The 20,395-nt window shown below is 42.6% G+C and overlaps 3 protein-coding genes across 5 annotated transcripts in view; 1 reads left to right on the forward strand and 2 right to left on the reverse strand.

The window, feature by feature from the left end:
• pcsk5a (proprotein convertase subtilisin/kexin type 5a) overlaps positions 1-2,255 on the forward strand; it is a 42,662-nt gene extending 40,407 nt beyond the window's left edge. For both annotated transcript variants that reach the window (XM_046369588.1, XM_046369589.1), the window contains exon 37: positions 73-2,255. In XM_046369588.1, the coding sequence (XP_046225544.1) occupies positions 73-515 (443 nt within the window). In that variant the 3' untranslated portion in view covers positions 516-2,255. The remainder of the gene's footprint in view (positions 1-72) is intronic.
• Positions 1,415-11,722, reverse strand: LOC124048622 (protein prune homolog 2-like). Of its 2 annotated transcripts, none has more exons than XM_046369590.1 (11): positions 11,559-11,722; positions 10,306-10,362; positions 9,704-9,913; positions 8,951-9,115; positions 8,517-8,619; positions 5,648-5,779; positions 5,348-5,434; positions 3,702-3,800; positions 3,501-3,539; positions 2,966-3,013; positions 1,415-2,719 (listed from the first exon to the last, which is right to left on the reverse strand). In XM_046369590.1, exons 2-11 carry the CDS (start codon positions 10,358-10,360, stop codon positions 2,689-2,691), a joined length of 969 nt encoding a protein of 322 aa, XP_046225546.1. In that variant the 5' UTR covers positions 10,361-10,362; positions 11,559-11,722; the 3' UTR covers positions 1,415-2,688. The 2 variants fall into 2 exon arrangements, with proteins under 2 accessions (XP_046225546.1, XP_046225547.1); XM_046369591.1 differs by having other exon boundaries at positions 2,962-3,013; positions 11,559-11,720.
• A 4,562-nt stretch (positions 11,723-16,284) lies between these two features.
• The window catches only part of LOC124048625 (guanine nucleotide-binding protein subunit alpha-14-like), a 30,178-nt gene continuing 26,067 nt past the window's right edge, over positions 16,285-20,395 (reverse strand). Inside the window, exon 7 of the mRNA XM_046369599.1 lies at positions 16,285-17,022. Coding sequence (XP_046225555.1) covers positions 16,832-17,022 — 191 coding nt within the window. The 3' untranslated portion in view covers positions 16,285-16,831. The remainder of the gene's footprint in view (positions 17,023-20,395) is intronic.

Raw genomic sequence — 20,395 nt, forward strand, 5'->3', positions numbered from 1 at the left:
TAGTAACAGGTATCATGTTCATGTATTCAACCACCCGATCACATGTCTGTTGTCTTTCTCTCCGGTCTACAGGGGAGTGCGTCCTCAGCACTAACCTGGCCTTCCGCAATGATGAAGAGGAGTCAGCCGGGAACATGGCGCTCTTCATCATCACCTCCATCCTACTGCTGCTGGGCCTGGGTACCATAGTTTTTCTCATCCGACGCTCCCGCTCCAAGAGCCCCTCCCTCCCCGACCCCATCACGGCCCCCCGTGGCTACGAGAAGCTGGGTGGCGGGCATCATAATACCACATCCGCCGGGCACGCCAGTTCCAGCGGGCATTTCCGCGAGGCCCAGTTGGTGGATCTCACTGAGCGCTACGGGAATAAGGATGAGGAAGATGAGGACGAAGATGAGGACATTGTGTACATGGGTCAGGATGGAACGGTCTACAGGAAGTTCAGGTACGGACAGCCAGGGAATGATAATGACGACGAGCTGGAGTACGATGATGAGAGCTATACATTTCGCTGATGAGTGATTTTACACTTTTTCTACAGTTCTACCTCTTTCTTCCTTTTTCTCTCTACCTCTTTATTTTCTCTCTCTCTCTCTGACTAGATCTTTCCCTCCGGGCTTGCATCCATTTTATTTGTCCTCCTTTGATATTCAGTTAAAACAAGAATGAATAGCTATTTCATACTGAGGGGTGTTTAAAACAAATGCAGTTCATTCATAAAACTGTATGTTCTAGTTAAAGACCAGTTATTTTTAACATTTATGGGAAATGTATATTTTATTTTGTTGTGTCTTTTGGTTTATTTTGTGTGTGGCTTCAACCATGAAGCCTGTAAAACAATATCCTATTTGTCGTAAAAATTGGTTTCAAAATGGTTTTACTCTTTGTAATTGTGGTGGTTTTGAAGTTTAATACGGTCTCTATTCAGTCTGGAATCGATGAAGCGTTACAGATTGCACAAAATAAATGTTAAGGTCATTTCCGATTGAGCCGACATATGCAGCGTTTACCCTGAACGCAGTCTCCGCTAACTCGGGAACACTGCCTTTAAATTTAAACCCAGCAGTAACGCTGATGGAGTGGAGTCCTAACACTTTCAGACCTATGGTTTTGCCACTTGTCTATTGTATAATTACTTTGCAGTCATTGAATTTTGATGAGCAAATATTGTGTTGTTATTCAAATAAAGTTTAATTGAATTTGAAGAAATGACATGCGATAACACTAATAGAGACACAAATGTGTCGCATTGATACGGCACCAAAAGAAAGAAAACGGGACAACTTGTACTTATTCAATAAGAAATGCTCATTTTCATCGCACGCCCTAATGAATACGACCCTGGTGTTGTGGTAGAAAGGTCAATGGCATAGATGGAAAGATGGAACGTGAGGGAAAAGCACAGGAGCAATGCTCGGAGTAAAAGTTGTATTTATTGATATAGTGTTCCATCATATAACACATTTTACACACAATGTAGAAGAGCCCTGGGTCAAAGAGCCACCGAGCATCTGAGGAAGCATGCATTGAAACACGCACACACACTGACACACACAGTACGCGATATTGTGCTTTACACAGAGACCCCCGCTTCTCTCTCTCTGTCCTCCTCTTGAGGTCATATCCTGTTTGGTGCAGAGACAAGAGCCCTAGATGGTGAACATGTAGGATGTCTGACGGAAACACACTGACAGGACACACGCGCACACACACACACACACACACACATCACACTCGACTCTCACAGGACCAGTCATCTGAAAAGACATGCTCTCACAATGTAATGATAGCTTGTTTTCACACATTCACTTAGTTACACACAAATATAATTCATTATATTTTTCTGTGGTTACTCTTGTCATCCACTGTTCGTCAGATTGATTCAAAGTGAAAACATCTAGGGATTTATCTGTCTAACACTCTCATCAAGATCCAAAAGATTTTCAGATGTAAAACAAGATTGATGAGACGCGTTACTTGGTCGTTTCCTAAGGGGATTGGATTTTAGTATGTCATAGATATGTGAGATTGATTTTGACGTTCCGTCATTGATGTGATGTCTCAAGGACATAATGACTTGTCTAAATCCAAGATGGACAATATTAGTGCTTCACCACTTCTCATGCATTATTAAGTACAACATTAAAACTTTGAATGGACGTGTGTACTGCACTGTGAGTGACCACATCATATTTATGTTCTTCACAAACTATCATGGTAATGTGGATTTACTGTCAAGTATCCCAGTAGTCTCATCGTGGGGATTATTAATACTGGTCCTGGGCAACATGCATGAGTGCACATTTTTGTTCCAACCCAGCACTAACACACCTCATTATTCAACTCATCATCAAGACCATGGTTTGCTACCAGGTACGTTAGTGCTGGGAAGAAACAAAACAGTGCAACCTGTGGGTCCCAAAGACCAGCATTAAGAAACCCCACATGCTCATCTCTGGTCTGTCAGAGGTGTTGTAGATGGATTTTACAGTGGTCTTCATAGGATCTACGTCTGAGTGCTAACAGGGAATATGGCGACTCCACGTCGCACAAATACACAGGAATATACCTTACAGTACATCTGTTTTTACTGCATCCAGCACACAAGACAATCATGAGTTTTCAAACAACGTGACATTCCATTTCGAGACGAGCATTCATTTCCACCGTCGTTGAATGCCACTTTGTCTAGGAGTTGTTCGCGTTGGTTTTATCGGCTCTGCAGAGGAAGAGACGCCAAGGAAACGAGAGGCATTAATGTTAGAGTATGCATCCCACGTGGGACCCTATTCCCCTCTATAGTGCCCTACTTTTGATCAGGTCCTGGTAGTGTGTTCTATATTGAATAGGGTGCCGTATGGGATGCACTGTTGGAATGTTTATATGAGGGACAGACAAGCCAGACAAGGCCATCTCTCTTCAGACTGCACTTAAACAAGTAGCTTTAGTGGTCTTACTTACTCACTCAGGTCTCCCCGGCGTCGGCTCGGGTCCCTGGAGGAAACTGCTCACTCTGCAGAAGAAAGGAAGAGAAAGAATAAACGTCAGACGGGAATCTACGGTGCAGTGGTAAATATGTCGTGGGCTACATATTGAATCGATGGTATGCATGTGTCTTTTTGTCAGGAAGGCAGAGCCAAATATGGTCAAATGAGTATGTTTCTCATTGGAATTCTACATCATGTTCTCAGACTTGTCTCATTTACCATCCGTGATATATCACCATTATGAATCATATGATCGTAATCTATGGTTTGTTGATGTGGATGACAAATGCGCTGCGAGGTGTATTTATCACATTTTCATATAATTGCATTATGAAAGTGGTCAGAGCAAAACCCACAGCAGTGGAGTAGGCTCTCGTCCAACATAAAAGCATTTCTGATCTTAAACAGGATCATTTGATAAATGGGAGTCTGGCTAAGAGAGAACAGAAGTGGGGATACATCGTTTCTGTTTCTGCAGGCATATAGTAATGAGAGACAAAAATCTATGCTTACGTTGAGCTCACCGCCGCTTCCTTCAGCTCCTCGTCAAGACTGGGGATGAGAGTTGACAACAGAAGATAAATTGAGAGTCAGTTACAGGTCACAGGAGAGGAGGGGAAATGGAATGATATGGAAGAGGGGGAGAGGAAGGGAATGGAAGGCGAGGAGGGGAGAGGAGGATGAAAGGGAGTGGGGGGGGGGGACTGGGCTCACCTAATGATGCACTCTGGGATGTGGACGTGTTCCATGGGGATGAGTTCCTGCAGCTCAGCCAGGCTGTTCACATACTTGATCTTATTGCTGAACTTGGTGCTGTGACAAAACAAGATATACATCGCTGTGAAAGAAGTATTTGCCCCTTTTCTAATGTTCTCTACTTTGCATATTTGCAGATACTGAATGTTATCAGGTCTTCAACCAAAACCTATGATTCTGTTGAAGGGAACCTGAGTAAACAAATAACACAACAATTACATGCTTACTTCATTTATTTCATAATCAAAGCTATGCAACACCCAATGCCCCTGTGTGAAAAAAGTAATTGCCCCCTTACACTGACTGGTTGTGCCACCTTTAGCTGCAATGACTCCAACCACACGCTTCCTGTAGCTGTTGATCAGTCTCTCAGGTCGCTGTGGAGGACTTATGGCCCGCTCTTCCAGGCAGAACTGCTTTAACTCGGCGACGTTTGTGGATTTTCAAGCACGAACTGCTCGTTTCAAGTCCTGCCACACCACCTCAATTGGGATTTGGTCTTGACATTGACAAGGCCATTCCAACAAACAAAAACAAGCAGTTTCGTGTAGACTTAATTGTGTGTTTTGTGTCATTGTCATTCAGCTTCAGCTCACAGACGGATGGCCTGAATTCTCTGATCTAGAATGCTTTTTCCGTAGTGTTTTTGAAATCTGACACAGCGGTTGTATTAAGTCTATCTTTAATTCTGTGAATAACACTTGTATCTTTTATCAATATTTATTATGAGTATTTCTGCAAAATCACCGGATGTTTTGGAATCAAAACATTACTTCACATAACACGTCAATGTAAACTGAGATTTTTGGATATAAATATGCACATTATCGAACAAAACATACATGTATTATGTAACATAATGTCCTATGAGTGTCATCTGATCAAGATCATCAAACGTTAGTGATTCATTTTATCTATATTTCTGCTTTTTGTGACTCCTATCTTTGACTGGACTTGTTAATGTGTGAAAGTTACATATTTCTAAAAAATATTTTAGAATTTCACACGCTGCCTTTTCAGCGGAATGTTGTCGAGGGGTTCCGCTAGCGGAACGCCTGCACTAAAAATGTTAAGGCAAGTCGTCCAGGCCCTGAGACGGCAAAGCAACCCCAAACCATCACACTACCACCACCATGCTTGACCATTGGTATAAGGTTCTTACTGTGGAATGCAGTGTTTGGTTTCCGACAGGCATAATGGGACCTATGTCAAAAAATGGGACCCAGGCCATCCGTCTGTGATCTGAAGCTGAAGTAATGCATCAAGACAATGATTCAAAACACACAATCAGGTCGACATTAACTCTTTTTTTTTTAAAGCAACAAATTTGAAGTTTTGGATTGGCCTCGTCAAAGTCCAGACCTAATCCCAATTGAGATGTTGAGGCAGGACTTGAAACGAGCAGTTCATGCTTGAAAACCCCCAAATGTTACTGAGTCAAAGCGGTTCTGCATGCAAGAGTGGGCAAAAACATTCTCCACAGCGATGTGAGAGACTGATCAACAATAAATTACAGTCATGTATGCTACATTTCAATCCTTGTGTAATGAAATATGCTCAGAGATTTCTTTACTTAGAACAGAGTAATTATTGTGTGTGTTTACCTGATGAAGGGCCGAGTGAGGGCTAGTATGGTCCGTATAAACCAGGACGGGTGGACGATGATGAAGGATTTCAAATTCTTCCTGAGCCTGAAACCAAACATTCATCAACATTCTTATATTGAGTACATTTGTGTGATGTGGCATGCGACGATGTTATTACAGTTGACCACATGGGAAATAAGTACACGTAAATCCTTTCACATATTACCCTGTGGGCCTGACTCCCCCCCCTTACACTTTTTCCATACAACAACAAAAAATCCATCAACTCATCCATAAATCAACCATATGCCAAATGACCTCCTGTCAATCATCTGGTAACACTTCTTGAGCCAGCCCAGTCCAGGCATCCTCCTGTGGGGCGTGGCTCCGTTCAAGTAGATGATCATATAGTCTTCCGCCACCATCAGCTCCAACGTGCTGATCACATACCTGAAGGCAGGATATACAGTAGGGGAGGTACACGTCAATCATGAACCGAGTGTATGATTTAGAACGCGTACAGGTAAAAGGTAAAGAGACGAGCATCATGGTGAATGATTGCGCTACATGGGTTAGATTAGAACCTTATCGCCGTTTAACCCTGTGAGACCCAGGCATAGATCCAAATGAGGAACAACATATTACCCTTCAGAAATACTTGTAATAGGCCTCTGATTATGAAAATAATATGTTTATTTGACATGTTCTTGAAACATTGCAAAAATGCAACATTGGGCTTCAATGTTAGGGAAAATGTGTGTTGGATGAAAAGCATTTACACTGTCTAATGGCATAAAAATATATATATAATTGAACAACTCGACCGATTTTATATTGTTGTCAAGAACATATTTTTTGAAAGGATAAACTATGTTTAGGGTTTTCTATGTATGGAGAACATCTAACTTACTTTTAGTAATATTTGGTTGTCCTTTCTGGCTTCATTTCGAGAGGTAACCTCCTATCTTACTACATTACCATAAAATAGATGGTCATCAATGGCAGTATTCTGATCTCATAAACCACACATATATATATTTTTTTTTAAGTATTTATTTTAATGTGTAGAGGGGCGATCAAAGTTAGTCTCGAAGTATTTGGTTGTCCATATTTGCAGAATTTGGAAGGAAAACAATCGCTCTAACTTGGCTATCAATATATGAATGTGGCCCATTGTCTGTTTGGCAACCCTTTAAGCCCAATGTTGTGTTTCTGCAACACTTACAAAACAACCTCTAGCTCATAATCTTTGTTTCTCAATTCTTTTTTCTATATAATCATTACATCTTAGAGAAATCAAGGGAAAAAAGTTATGTACTTGCATGGATGACTTACACTATATGCTTTTGTAGGGGACCAGTGTGGTCTCAGGCGAGTGGACAGTTTTCTAATGTTTCAGAAGCTACTGATCAAATCTAATGTTATTTGTCACATGCAACGGGTGTAGACTTAATCATGAAATGCTTACTTAATAAAATCGGTCCCTTTTTTGTTTCCGCCTAAAATTACATATCCAAATCTAACTGCCCGTAGGTCAGGCCCTGAAGCGAGGATATACATATTCTTAATACCATTTGAAAGTAAACACTTTTTGTGGAAATGTGAAATTAATGTAGGAGAATATAACACATTCAGATCTGGTAAAAGAAAATACAAAGAAAACAAACTGAAACTTTGCAGTGTATATGCAAAGTTTCAGACTGATCCAATGAACCATTGTATTTATGTTCAAAATGTTGGATCAAGACTGCCCAAATGTGCCGAATTGGTTTATTAATAACTTTTCAAGTTCATAACTGTGCACTCTCCTCAAGCAATAGTATGGTATTATTTCACTGTAATAGCTACTGTAAATTGGACAGTGCAGTTAGATTAACAAGAATTTAAGCTTTCTGCCAATATCAGATATGTCTATGTCCTGGGAAATTGTCTTGTTACTTACAACCTCATGCTATCGCATTATCTTACGTTAACTCAACCGTCCCGTGGGGGACCGATCGATCCTGAAGAAGTTTAAAAAAAAGTTAAAATAAAAATAGTACCATGAGGAGTAAAATGCACAGGAATCGAGCTATATACAGGGAGTACAATTACCAGATCAATATGTAGAGGTGTGAGGTATTTGTGGTAGATACGTACATACAGGCAAGGTAAAGTGACTAGGCATTAGGATAGATAATAATAAGAGTAAAATAAATAACAGAGTATCAGCAGCAACATGTGTGCTTGTGCATATATAGTGAATGTGTGTGGGCTTTGTGTGAGAGTGTCAGTATAGTGTGAGTGTGTATTTAAGAAATAAAGCATGGGGGGTGTGGTATATGGCCAATATACCACGGCTAAGGGCTGTTCTTATGTACGAAGCAACACAGAGTGCTAGGACACAGTCCTCAGCCGTGTTATATCGGCCATATATCACAAACCCCCAAAGTTCCTTATTGCTATTATAAATTGGTTACCAACATAATTAAAAACAGTAAAAAATAAATGTTTTGTCATACCCATGCTATACGGTCTATACTGTCAGCCAATCAGCATTCAGGGCTCGAAACACCCAGTTTATAAGTAGTGTTTATACAGTCTTTGTGAGTGTGCATAGAGTCAGTGCAGATAGTCTGGGTAACCATTAATGAACTAATTAGCAGTCTTATGGCCAGGTGAAGCTGGTTGAGAGAATGCCAAGTGTGCAAAGCGGTCATCAAGGCAAAGGGTGGCTACTTTAAAGAATCTCAAATATAAAATATATTTTGATTTGTTCAACCCTTTTTTGGTTACTTCAACGTTCCATATGTGTTATTTCATCGTTTTGATATCTTCACTATTATTATATACAATGTAGAAAATAGTCAAAATAAAGAAAAACACTTGAATGAGTAGGTGTGTCCAAACGTTTGACTGGTACTGTGCATCTGGGTCTAAGAAGATGCACTATGTAGTGTCTGACATTGTTTTTCTTAGTTTAGGAACGGTACAGGATGCAATTTAGGAAAAGTTCAATGATGGGTCTCGCAGGGTTAAGGGATTTTGAGGGGGGGGGGATACAGACAGACTTAAGGACATGCAATATATCCTTTAAGATCTTTTCAATGAAAGGTGTATTTGTCAGGGGTAAGTTGTAGGGTTCAGACAAGGAAATAGATTCAAGTCAGGAGCTCTGAGAATGAGGAGGATTCTAGGTGTAACTCACAGGAAGAGATGCTCCATGATTTCATGGTAGTCCTCACTGTCGCTGTCAGGGAGGAAACACGCCGCAAACACTATGATGGCGTTCACTCCATTTCCATAGTACCCTGATGAAGGAAACCCAAAACGTGTAAAGAAATATTCACATATGACCCACACCACAACAGTTTATAAGAGCGCCCTGTCGAGAGGCTTGGTGCCGGGGTGTGGTGTTTGGCTGTTTGTTTGTTTTTCTCTGTCATCTGCCATCAGTATATATCACTGTGTGTCTGATTAGCCCTTTTAATGTATTATCCTGCAATTAAGCCCTATTACGTTTTATGAGATTAAAACATATTTTGTATGGAAGACGACCATCAAGAGAAAGGAGGCAAGAGAAGGTCTATAAAACCAAATTAAGGTATAAAACGGAGAACAACGACCTGAACTGTCCTGTACCTCCATGGGAGATAACTCTCTGGTAGGGCTCAATGATCTCCATGTTAATGCGGTGTTCCTGCTCTCCGATGACCACTGCCCTACACAGCTTCCCATCCTGACGCTCCTCCTCCGTGCTACATGTGGGAATCGGCTCGAACGGCTCCTTTTCCCCTGTTGGGGGTTCTGGTTTGGGGCAAAAGGCAGAAACACAGCTATTCCAAAAACCAGATGCACTATAAATCGATTTCTAATCTACCCAGCAGAAATATGATTGCAGAGAAATTAAGTATAAGGAATAACATTTTCATTGAAGTTCCAGCTTCCAAGTGGCGTAATATCTTATTTAGTGTATTAGTCTGTGTTTGAAATAGCCCTACATAAGTGCACTATAGAGTTCCATTTGGGACGTACTCTTAGACCAGGGGTACTCAAGTACTATTTGAGAACGTCCGGTGACACAAATGTCCTATGTGGCAAAGGTCTGGATGGATTTGGTCATTTATCAACATAACAAACCTCCACCACGCAACCAATGCGACCCCTCTTGTTGGCGGAGAGAAAATGTTGCAATTTTAAAGCTAATTTCCCGTAATTCTACACATTTTGCATGTATTTTGTGTGTTAATAATGTGATACTAGGGTCGAAGCCCAACCGAGTAAAAAGATTTAAAAAAGTGGGTGTCGGGACCCGCGGTCCGTATTGACCCCATTCTGGGTTCAGATCCGGACCGCGGTCTGCCAGTTGAGTATGGAGGTCCTAGACTGACTAACCCTCCCAGTCCAGCTCATTGTCGGTGTAGTCCAGATAGTCTGCGTCATCGGGTGTGTCCAGGTCGTCCACGTTAATGTCAAGGTCGTCGGGCGTCTCTAGGGCGTCGTCCTCGCTCTGGTCCAATGAGAGGCTGATACATGGGGCAGAGAGCTTCTTCCTCTGGGACGGGCCACCTGGAGCACCCTGCAGGGGCAGCGAATTGGGAGGGGCTAGAGGGAGGGAAGGGGAGGAGTCAGTGGAAAGGTTAGAAGGCTCTATATATATTTATATATGAGAAGCCTTCTAACATTCGCTGACGCTCCATACTCTCCATGGAGTGTAGGGTTATGGCATTTTGGCTAGTTGTCCTCTTAAAAGCTACCAACCTGTGCTAAAGATGAAAAACAGTTGGACCTTAACATGATATAGCTGTAAGTAGCTTATGTGTACGTATTATGAATGAGTTAATGCCTGTGTGAGTAACTAACCTCATCATGGTGCTGCATGTGAATGTGAGAGTGTGTCTAGTTAACTGACAGCTTAGTTCTGTAGGCAGCCGCAGAGTAAAGACGGCATAACAACCCCTCATCCCATACGGAGTTGCCGGTGGTTTGAGGCTCACCTGGTCTGCCCTCGGCCCCCTCGGAGGTCGTCTTACTGTGAGACGCCAGGTCCATCCCTTCATCACCCAGGGGGACATTAAGACAACACATAGCAGACCAGTGACACTGAATACAGACCCAATAAACACAGGAGAGGCAAGTGTGTGTGTGTGTGTGTGTGTGTGTGTGTGTGTGTGTGTGTGTGTGTGTGTGTGTGTGCGTGCGTGCGTGCGTGCGTGCGTGCGTGCGTGCGTGCGTGCGTGCGTGCGTGTGCGTGCGGTTCGCACCACAAGGAACGAATAGAATTTGAACTTTGACAGGTTACACAGACACAATCCCCCCTACTGTGGTCCTTCAACCTCTACATTGCTGTGGAGAATCATCATACACAACAGTCCCTTATCTAGGACTCAATACAGCGTACCAGTGAGAGCCTGACTGTGTTTTGTGTTAGTCTGTTCATACACACACACACACACACACACACAGAAATGAGTGAACTCAGTTGGCAGTATTGTACAGTACACAGTCACATGCAAGCCATTTCCTACAGGCACACTGTCAGGACTGTGTCTCTATCATTGCTGCCAGGATGATTTCAATGACCACAGAGGGGGAGAGAGGGAGAGGGAGGGCGGTGGAAGGAGTGTTGAGGATAAAGGTCATCAGATCTCTCCGCTGTGAATAATCCATCTATTCTAGCAGGAGGCGGAGAGATGGATGGGGAGGGAAGAGGGTAAGGCTGTTACAGCATCAGCAGCCCCTTCTCTCTCTCTCTCTCTCTCTCTCTCTCTCTCTCTCCGTCTCTCATCTGCTGACTCAAATGTCCACACGCTTACTCGAGCACAGATTGGGCACAGATGTAAGTAAACCAACCGACACGTGCACTCACGCACGTTAAAATGATCCTGGTTTCTTTTTCAGATGGGAGAAGACAAATCTGATTGCATTAGCAAATACGACAAAAAGAAAAACGCTGATCAGAATAGCTGATCTCTGAACAGCAATGATGAATTACATAAGCTTCTGCTGATGCTGAATCACACACACAGACACACACGCGTGCATGCATACGATAGGTATAACAAGATCGGCATCAGCTGCTTTACTCCAGGGAGGATGCTGTGCCACCTCATACATAGTGCAGTACAGGACCACAGTGCTGATGACAGCAGCCCCTCCCTCTCCATTATCTCTTCCTGTCTCTAGAAAATAAATGCGTCTCTCTTCTCCTTTTTCTTTATTTTTCATCACATTAAATCCATCTACTCACCACTACTGGGGCACAGGAATCTCTGTCCTTCTCTGTCTTAGAGCATGGATGTATTTCAGCTGTATCTCACACTTTTTCTCTCTTCCTCCCAGGCTCTTGGTAGAGATGATCAGCTTAGAAAAAGCTAACAGCTTCCACCATTTTGTGGTCACATGACCCAGGCTAGCTCCAAATAAGGCCAATCACCTGCTTCTACAGCTCTGTGCAGCAGCTGGCTCTGGCAGTGCAGCTGTGAGTGTGAGTGTTATTATTTGAGGCCAACTGAGAGGAGATGTGTAACATTTTGTACAGCTGAAAGAGGTTTTATTATCCCTCAGGGCTAAAAGAGAAACAATAAGTTGAAAGGAAGCTAATGAATACAGTAGAATTACAATGAATTCCTTGCTAGTACTATTTACAAGACATTCAATATACAGTGCATTAGGAAAGCATCCAGACCCCTGGAATTTTACATCCTTATTCTAAAATTGATTAAATTGTTTTTTCCCCCTCATCAATCGGCACACAATACTCCATAATGATAAAGCAAAAAGAGTTTTTTGGAAATGTTAGCAAATGTATTTTTTTTTTAAAAGGAATTTCACATTTACATACGCTACCGTATCAAACGTTTGGGGTCTTGTTTTTGAAAGAAAAGCACATTTTTTGTCTATTAAAATAACATCAAATTGATCAGAAATACAGTGTAGACATTGTTAATGTTGTAAATAACTATTGTAGCTGGAAATGACACATTTTTAATTGAATATCTCCATGGGCGTTCAGAGGCCCATTATCAGCAACCATCACTCCTGGGTTCCAATGGCACGTTGTGTTAATTAATCAGAGTTTATCATTTTAAACGGCTAATTGCACATTAGAAAACCCTTTTGCAATTATGTTAGCACAGCTGAAAACTGTTGTTCTGATTTAAAGAAGCAATAAAACATGCATTATTTAGACTAGTTGAGTATCTGGAGCATCTGCATTTGTGGGTTCGATTACAGGCTCAAAATGGCCAGAAACAAAGACATTCTTCTGAAATTCGTCAGTCTATTCTTGTTCTGAGAAATGAAGGCTATTCCAAGTGAGAAATTGGCAAGAAACTGAAGATCTCATACGAAGCTGTGTACTACTCCCTTCACAGAACAGAGCAAACTGGCTCTAACCAGAATAGAAAGTGGAGTAGGAGGCCCCGGGGCACAACTGAGCAAGTGGACAAGTACATTAGTGTCTAGTTTGAGAAACAGATGCCTCACAAGTCCTCAACTGGAAGCTTCATTAAATAGTACCCACAAAACACCAGTCTCAACGTCAACAGTGAAGAGGCAACTCCAGGATGCTGGCGACTCCAGGATGCTTATACAACAACTGAGACATAAACTGAAAAGATTCCACTGATAGGTGACTAACAGATATGGAATAATGTGTCCCTGAAAAAAGGAGGGGAGGGGATCAAAATCAAAAGTAACAGTCAGTATCTGGTGTGGCCACCAGCTGCATTAAGTACGGCATTGAATCTCCCCCTCATGGACTGCACCAGATTTGCTAGTTCTTGCTGTGAGATGTCAACCCACTCTTCCACCAAGGCACCTGCAAGTTCCTGGACATGACCCTAGCCCTCACCCTCCAATCCAACAGGTCTCAGGCTTGCAATGTTCTAGCTATGGCAGAACATTGACATTCCTGTCTTGCAGGAAATCACGCACAGAGCGAGCAGTATGGGTTGTGGCATTGTCATGCTGGAGAGTCATGTCAGGATGAGCCTGCAGGAAGGGTACCACATGAGGGAGGAGGATGTCTTCCCTGTAACGCACAGCATTGAGATTGCCTGCAATGACAACAAGCTTCCGATGATGCTGTGACACACCGCCCCAGACCGTGACGGATCATCCACTTCCAAATCGATCCCGCTCCAGAGTACAGGCCTCGGTGTAATGCTCATTCCTTCGACGATAAACGCGAATCCGACCATCCACCCTGGTGAGACAAAACCGCGACTCGTCAGTGAAGAGCACTTTTTGCCAGTCCTGTCTGGTCCAGCGATGGTGGGTTTGTGCCCATAGGCAACGTTGTTGCTGGTGATGTCTGGCCTACAAGCCCTCAGTCCAGCCTCTCTCAGCCTATTGTGGATAGTCTGAGCACTGATGGAGGGATTGTGAGTTCCTGGTGTAACTCGGGCAGTTGTTGTTGCCATCCTGTACCTGTCCCGCAGGTGTGATGTTCGGATGTACCGATCCTTTGCAGGTGTTGTTACACGTGGTCTGCCACTGTGAGGACGAACCGCTGTCCGTCCTGTCTTCCTTTAGCGCTGTCTAAGGCATCTCACAGTATGGACATTGCAATTTATTGCCCTGGCCACATCTGCAGTCCTCATGCCTCCTTGCAGCATTCCTAAGGCACGTTAACGCAGATGAGCAGGGACCGTGGGCATCTTTCTTCTGGTGTTCTTCAGTCAGTAGAAAGGCCTCTTTAGTAGTGTCCTAAGTTTTCATAACTGTGACCTTAATTGCCTACCATCTGTTAGGGTCTTAACAACCGTTCCACAGGTGCATGTTCATTAATTGTTTATTGTTCATTGAACAAGCATGGGAAACAGTGTATAACCCCTTTACAATGATGATCTGTGAAGTTATTTCGATTTTTACAAAATACCTTTGAAAGACAGGGTCCTGAAGAAGGGATGTTTCTTTTTTTGCTGAGTTTATTTCAGAGGCATAATCAATCAATGTACATGCAAAAACGTAGTTGTTGACATAAGCAATAAATAAAATCTGCCTTCAATATAGCATGCTGGGAAATATGATATTGATGGGTGTGGTTTTGGTTTGATACTGGTTGTTTACACCAACACTTACAACGTTCATTTACCACCTGAATCAACACTAGAAATGTAACACTGAAAAATCAACACTATCTAATATTCTGTGCATTAAATAGTTGCACACACTGGTTAGTAAACCATAAATCTTCCTTCTACATGGTTAGAACACCTTTCCCTGTGGAGATCCTCTTTGGACGGGTGCATGTTTGTTTGCTTAGTCACTCACCTCTGTTATTGGTCTCAGTCTCACCAGTTAAACGGGAAGAGGGTGAGAAAGGAGCTTTACCTGTTTGGCACAAAGTTCGTTGCCACAACGTCCTGCCACCGCCACACCTGTGTGTGTGTGTGTGTGTGTGTGTGTGTGTGTGTGTGTGTGTGTGTGTGTGTGTGTGTGTGTGTGTGTGTGTGTGTGTGTGTGTGTGTGTGTGTGTGTGTGTGTGTGTGTGTGTGTGTGTGTGTGTGTGTGTGTGTGTGTGTGTGTGTGTGTGTGTGTGTACGCAAGTGGGTGTGTGCAAAAGAGGGAGTGTCAGACAAAGAACTGGGAGTACTGTATACAGTAATTAATTAACACACAATCTGGGTTATTCACAAAGTAAATAATGAGGTGACTGGCAATATTCAATATTATAACCCTTCCATTATATGCAGTTGAAGTCGGAAAGTTTACATGCACCTTAGCCAAATACATGAAACTCAGTTTTTCACAATTCCTGACATTTAATCCTAGTAAAGATTCCCTGTCTTAGGTCAGTTAGGATCACCACTTTATTTTAAGATTGTGAAATGTCAGAATAATACTAGTGAGAATGATTTATTTCAGCTTTTATTTCTTTCATCACATTCCCAGTGTGTCAGAAGTTTACATACACTCAATAAGCATTTGGTAGCATAGCCTTTAAATTGCTTAACTTGGGTCAAACGCTTCAGGTAGCCTTCCACAAGCTTTCCACAATAAGTCGGGTGAATTTTGGCCCACTCCTTCTGACAGAGCTGGTGTAATGGCCACTCCAATACCTTGACTTTGTTGTCCATAACCATTTTGCCACAACTTTGGAAGTATACTTGGGGTCATTGTCCATTTGGAAGACCCATTTGCGACCAAGCATTAACTTCCTGACTGATGTCTTGAGATGTTGCTTCAATATATCCACATAATTTTCCTTCCTCATTATGCCATCTATTTTGAAAAGTGCACCAGTTCCTCCTGCAGCAAAGCACCCCCACAATATTATGCTGCCACCCTCGTGCTTCACGGTTGGGATGGTGTTCTTCGGCTTGCAAGCCTCCCCATTTTTCCTCCAAACATAACAATGGTCATTATGGCCAAACAGTTCTATTTTTGTTTCATCAGACCAGAGGACATTTCTCCAGAATGTACCATCTTTGTCCCTATGTGCAGTTGCAAACCGTTGTCTGGCTTTTTTATGGCGGTTTTGGAGCAGTGGCTTCTTCCTTGCTGAGCGGCATTTCAGGTTATGTTGATATAGGACTCGTTTTACTGTGGAAATACACTTTTGTACCTGTTTCCTCCAGCATCTTCACAAGGTCCTTTGCTGTTGTTCTGGGATTAATTTGCACTTTTCGCACCGAAGGACCTTCATCTCTAGGAGACAGAACGCGTCTACTTCCTGAGAGGTATGACGGCTGCGTGGTGAACCAGACTTGTGGAGGGCTCTGAAATGGGTCATGCACAAAGTAGATGTCCTAACCAACTTGCCAAAATTATAGTTTGTTAACAAGAAATTTATGGAGTGGTTGAAAAACGAGTTTTAATGACTCCAACCTAAATGTATGTAAACTTCCGACTTCAACTGTATTATATTACATAGTCTATCATAAACTACTACTGTATTATTATTACATTATTTCTCTATTTCTATCTCTGTCATGTCTGAAATGAGTATGACAGAACTCTCCAAAAGGTAGATTTGAATGATTTATTTCTAACACACACATTAACAAACTACAACAAACTAGTGACCGCTCCAGAATCCTTTGACTGACTAGAGTTAATCATTCATTTAAAGTTTTAAAAAGACCTAAAAAAATAAGGAAAGTGTAAATCATGAAACATATATATGAAACACACACATGACATTACAACACAAATATAAACCAAGGAACTCTTAATGGCAGGAACCCCAGGCAGAGATTCAGGGTCCACAACATTCCTCAGGGTATTTCTCTCATCAGTAGTTATGTCATACAGATGGGATAGTCTACTGATACCATCCATCTTGTAACATGGAAGATGTTCAGGAGTTGTTACGATTCTAACGTTTTGAAATTATTATATTAAAACAATTCTGATGTGCTTCTGTTGGTGCTATGACTGATCCCTGGCTTTGTTATCGTAAACAAAAGCGTATAATTCAAGACCACAGTTACTTAAATGTCTGTACCAAAAAACTGTAAATCGGAAGTGAAATTGCACCATATACAGATCTGAAATCACACGAGTCCTAAACCCCTAACCCAGGTTGTACTTAGTCATGTTTTCTCTGAAGATGGTGTCTTTGACTGCTTTGAAGACAACCCTGATGTTTTCTGTGTCCGTTGCACAGGTGAAGTGGTTGTACAGGGATTTGTGACGCCCCATATGTTGCTCTTTGTACATATTCAGGATGAACTTCTTAGCAGACTCTGCATCTTTCCGGGGACCTTTTAAAGAAGAAATGTATGAAAAAAATAACGTAAGTAAAATACACTAGGGGCTCGATTTTCATCTGGCATTAAGACGCCGCTAGTGTTCAAACACACGTTCGTTGGAAATTTCAACCTGTTGCTTGCTGGCTGGCTTGGTTAAAGCCAGTGCTCTGCTATTTTCAAACTGTTGCGCAACGATTGATAATTGACCTGTCTTATATCAGCTCGCTTGCACTCAGATGGGAGGGGTGGAAATATTTCAGATGTGTCTGTAAAAACATGATCCGAAGTGCTAATTTCAGGCAACGCAGGTAGGGATATTTAAGACCAACCAAAAGTTGGTTTTAGCTGTAAGTTGGTTACGGCATTCATTTTGAAACCAGAAACAGAGTCTACCCAGCCGTGATGCACACTGCCCATATGCGCATGGAAAAACAGTAACGTGCTTTTGGTGCCTGTATAGTTTGTGTTTAGAAACATAAAAAACATATGTTTTGTCCCTGTTTTGTTTGATTAAAAAACAAACATAGCCTCCCCTCCTCTCAATGACGGCCGTTTTTTTTGTCCTGCCCAATGCAATCCCCAAGTAGTCAAGACTGTTGATAAACTGTTTGGCTCTTTAGACCACTTGGAAATACATCTCTTAGCAAACTGTTGGAAACAATTGTTTGACCAAATACAATACTATTTCTCTGTAAACAAATTAACAATAGACTTTCAGCATGCTTATAGAGGAGGGCATTCAACATGTACTGCACTAACACAAATGACTGGTGATTGGTTGAAAGAAATTGATAATAAGAAGATTGTGGGAGCTGTACTGTTAGATTTCAGTGCAGCCTTTTATATTATTGACCATAACCTGTTGTTGAAAAAATGTATCGCGATGGCTTTTCAACCTCTGCCATATAATGTGTATTCAGAGCTATCTATCAAATAGAACTCAAAGGGTTTTCTTTAATGGAAGCTTCTCTAATGTCAAACATGTAAAGTGTGGTGTACTACAGGGCAGCTCTCTAGGCCCTCTACTATTTTCTATGTTTTACCAATGACCTGCTACTGGCATTAAACAAAGCATGTGTAGCCATGTATGGTGATGATTCAACCATATACGCATCAGGAACCACAGCTAATGAAGTCACTGAAACCCTTAACAAAGAGTTGCAGTCTGTTTTGGAATAGATGGCCAGTAATAAACTGGTCTTGAACATCTCCAAAACTAAGAGCATTGTATTTGGTACAAATCATTCCTTAAGTGCTAGTCCTCAGCTGAATCTGGTAATGAATGGTGTGGCTGTTGAACAAGTTGAGGAGACTAAATTACCTGCCATTACCTTAGATTGTTAACTGTCATGGTCAAAACATATAAAGAATAACAACAAAAAATATCTAGTTAACAGAAGAAAGGAAGACAAAATAAGGACAAAAGAAGGACAGAAGAAAAAGGAAAAGAAAGAGGACAACAAAGTGAAACAGTCAGCACTTCTATTGCAACTTCGTATTTCGTCGTCCTAACGTAGTCTACACTGCTATCTGCCCAGCAGCTAGCCAGCTAGCAAACGTCCACCGTCTACCGAATAGCAGCACTGTAGAAACTATTACACTCAACTGAACGACTTGATTAGTGTAGTGTTAGCTAGCTACATAGTTGTCTTTGCTGTCTTCGTATCCAAGATAATTGTGTAGTTTAGAGCGTGTAGTCTTAGAGTGATTATCTTAATTTACCGAGGTTAGCTAGCCAGCTATTTGTCGTCCTTAACGTAGGAGACACTGCTAGCTAGCCAACAGCTAGCCAACGTCTACTGAATAGAACTTCCGCACTCAACAACCCGGTCGCATTCCGCTTCGCTCCACAGGTAGTATCACATTTTTCATTTCATTTCATTACAGCACAACGGTTTGATTTGTTTGATCGTAGCTAGCTACATAGCTAGCTACATAGCCGTCTGTGTATCAAAGATAATTGTGTAGTCTAGAGCGATTTTCTAGGTTAGCTAGCCAGCTATTGTCGTTCTTTTAACGCAACGTAACGTAATCAACACTGCTAGCTAGCCAGCTAGCCCCCGAATAGCAGCACTGTAGAAACTACTACACTCAACGGAACGACTTGATTAGTGTAGTGTCAACAACGCAGCCACTGTCAGCTAGCCTACAAAGTCAACAACGCAGCCACTGCCAGCTAGCCTACTTCAGCAGTACTGTATCATTTTTAATAATTTTAGTCAATAAGATTCTTGCTACGTAAGCTTAACTTTCTGAACATTCGAGACGTGTAGTCCACTTGTCATTCCAATCTCCTTGCATTAGCGTAGCCTCTTCTGTAGCCTGTCAACTATGTGTCTGTCTATCCCTGTTCTCTCCTCTCTGCACAGACCATACAAACGCTCCACACCGCGTGGCCGCTGCCACCCTAATCTGGTGGTCCCAGCGCGCACGACCCACGTGGAGTTCCAGGTCTCCGGTAGCCTCTGGAACTGCCGATCTGCAGCCAACAAGGCAGAGTTCATCTCAGCCTATGCCTCCCTCCAGTCCCTCGACTTCTTGGCACTGACAGAAACATGGATCACCACAGATAACACTGCTACTCCTACTGCTCTCTCTTCGTCCGCCCACGTGTTCTCGCACACCCCGAGAGCTTCTGGTCAGCGGGGTGGTGGCATAGGGATCCTTATCTCTCCCATGTGGTCATTCTCTCTTTCTCCCCTTACCCATCTGTCTATCGCCTCCTTTGAATTTCATGCTGTCACAGTTACCAGCCCTTTCAAGCTTAACATCCTTATCATTTATCGCCCTCCAGGTCCCCTCGGAGAGTTCATCAATGAGCTTGATGCCTTGATAAGCTCCTTTCCTGAGGACGGCTCACCTCTCACAGTTCTGGGCGACTTTAACCTCCCCACGTCTACCTTTGACTCATTCCTCTCTGCCTCCTTCTTTCCACTCCTCTCCTCTTTTGACCTCACCCTCTCACCTTCCCCCCTACTCACAAGGCAGGCAATACGCTCGACCTCATCTTTACTAGATGCTGTTCTTCCACTAACCTCATTGCAACTCCCTCCAAGTCTCCGACCACTACCTTGTATCCTTTTCCCTCTCGCTCTCATCCAACACTTCCCACACTGCCCCTACTCGGATGGTATCGCGCCGTCCCAACCTTCGCTCTCTCTCCCCGCTACTCTCTCCTCTTCCATCCTATCATCTCTTCCCTCTGCTCAAACCTTCTCCAACCTATCTCCTGATTCTGCCTCCTCAACCCTCCTCTCCTCCCTTTCTGCATCCTTTGACTCTCTATGTCCCCTATCTTCCAGGCCGGCTCGGTCCTCCCCTCCCGCTCCGTGGCTTGACGACTCAATGCGAGCTCACAGAACAGGGCTCCGGAAGGCCGAGCGGA

Source organism: Oncorhynchus gorbuscha, linkage group LG11 (genome assembly GCF_021184085.1).
Source record: "Oncorhynchus gorbuscha isolate QuinsamMale2020 ecotype Even-year linkage group LG11, OgorEven_v1.0, whole genome shotgun sequence".
NCBI classification, from domain to species: domain Eukaryota; kingdom Metazoa; phylum Chordata; class Actinopteri; order Salmoniformes; family Salmonidae; genus Oncorhynchus; species Oncorhynchus gorbuscha.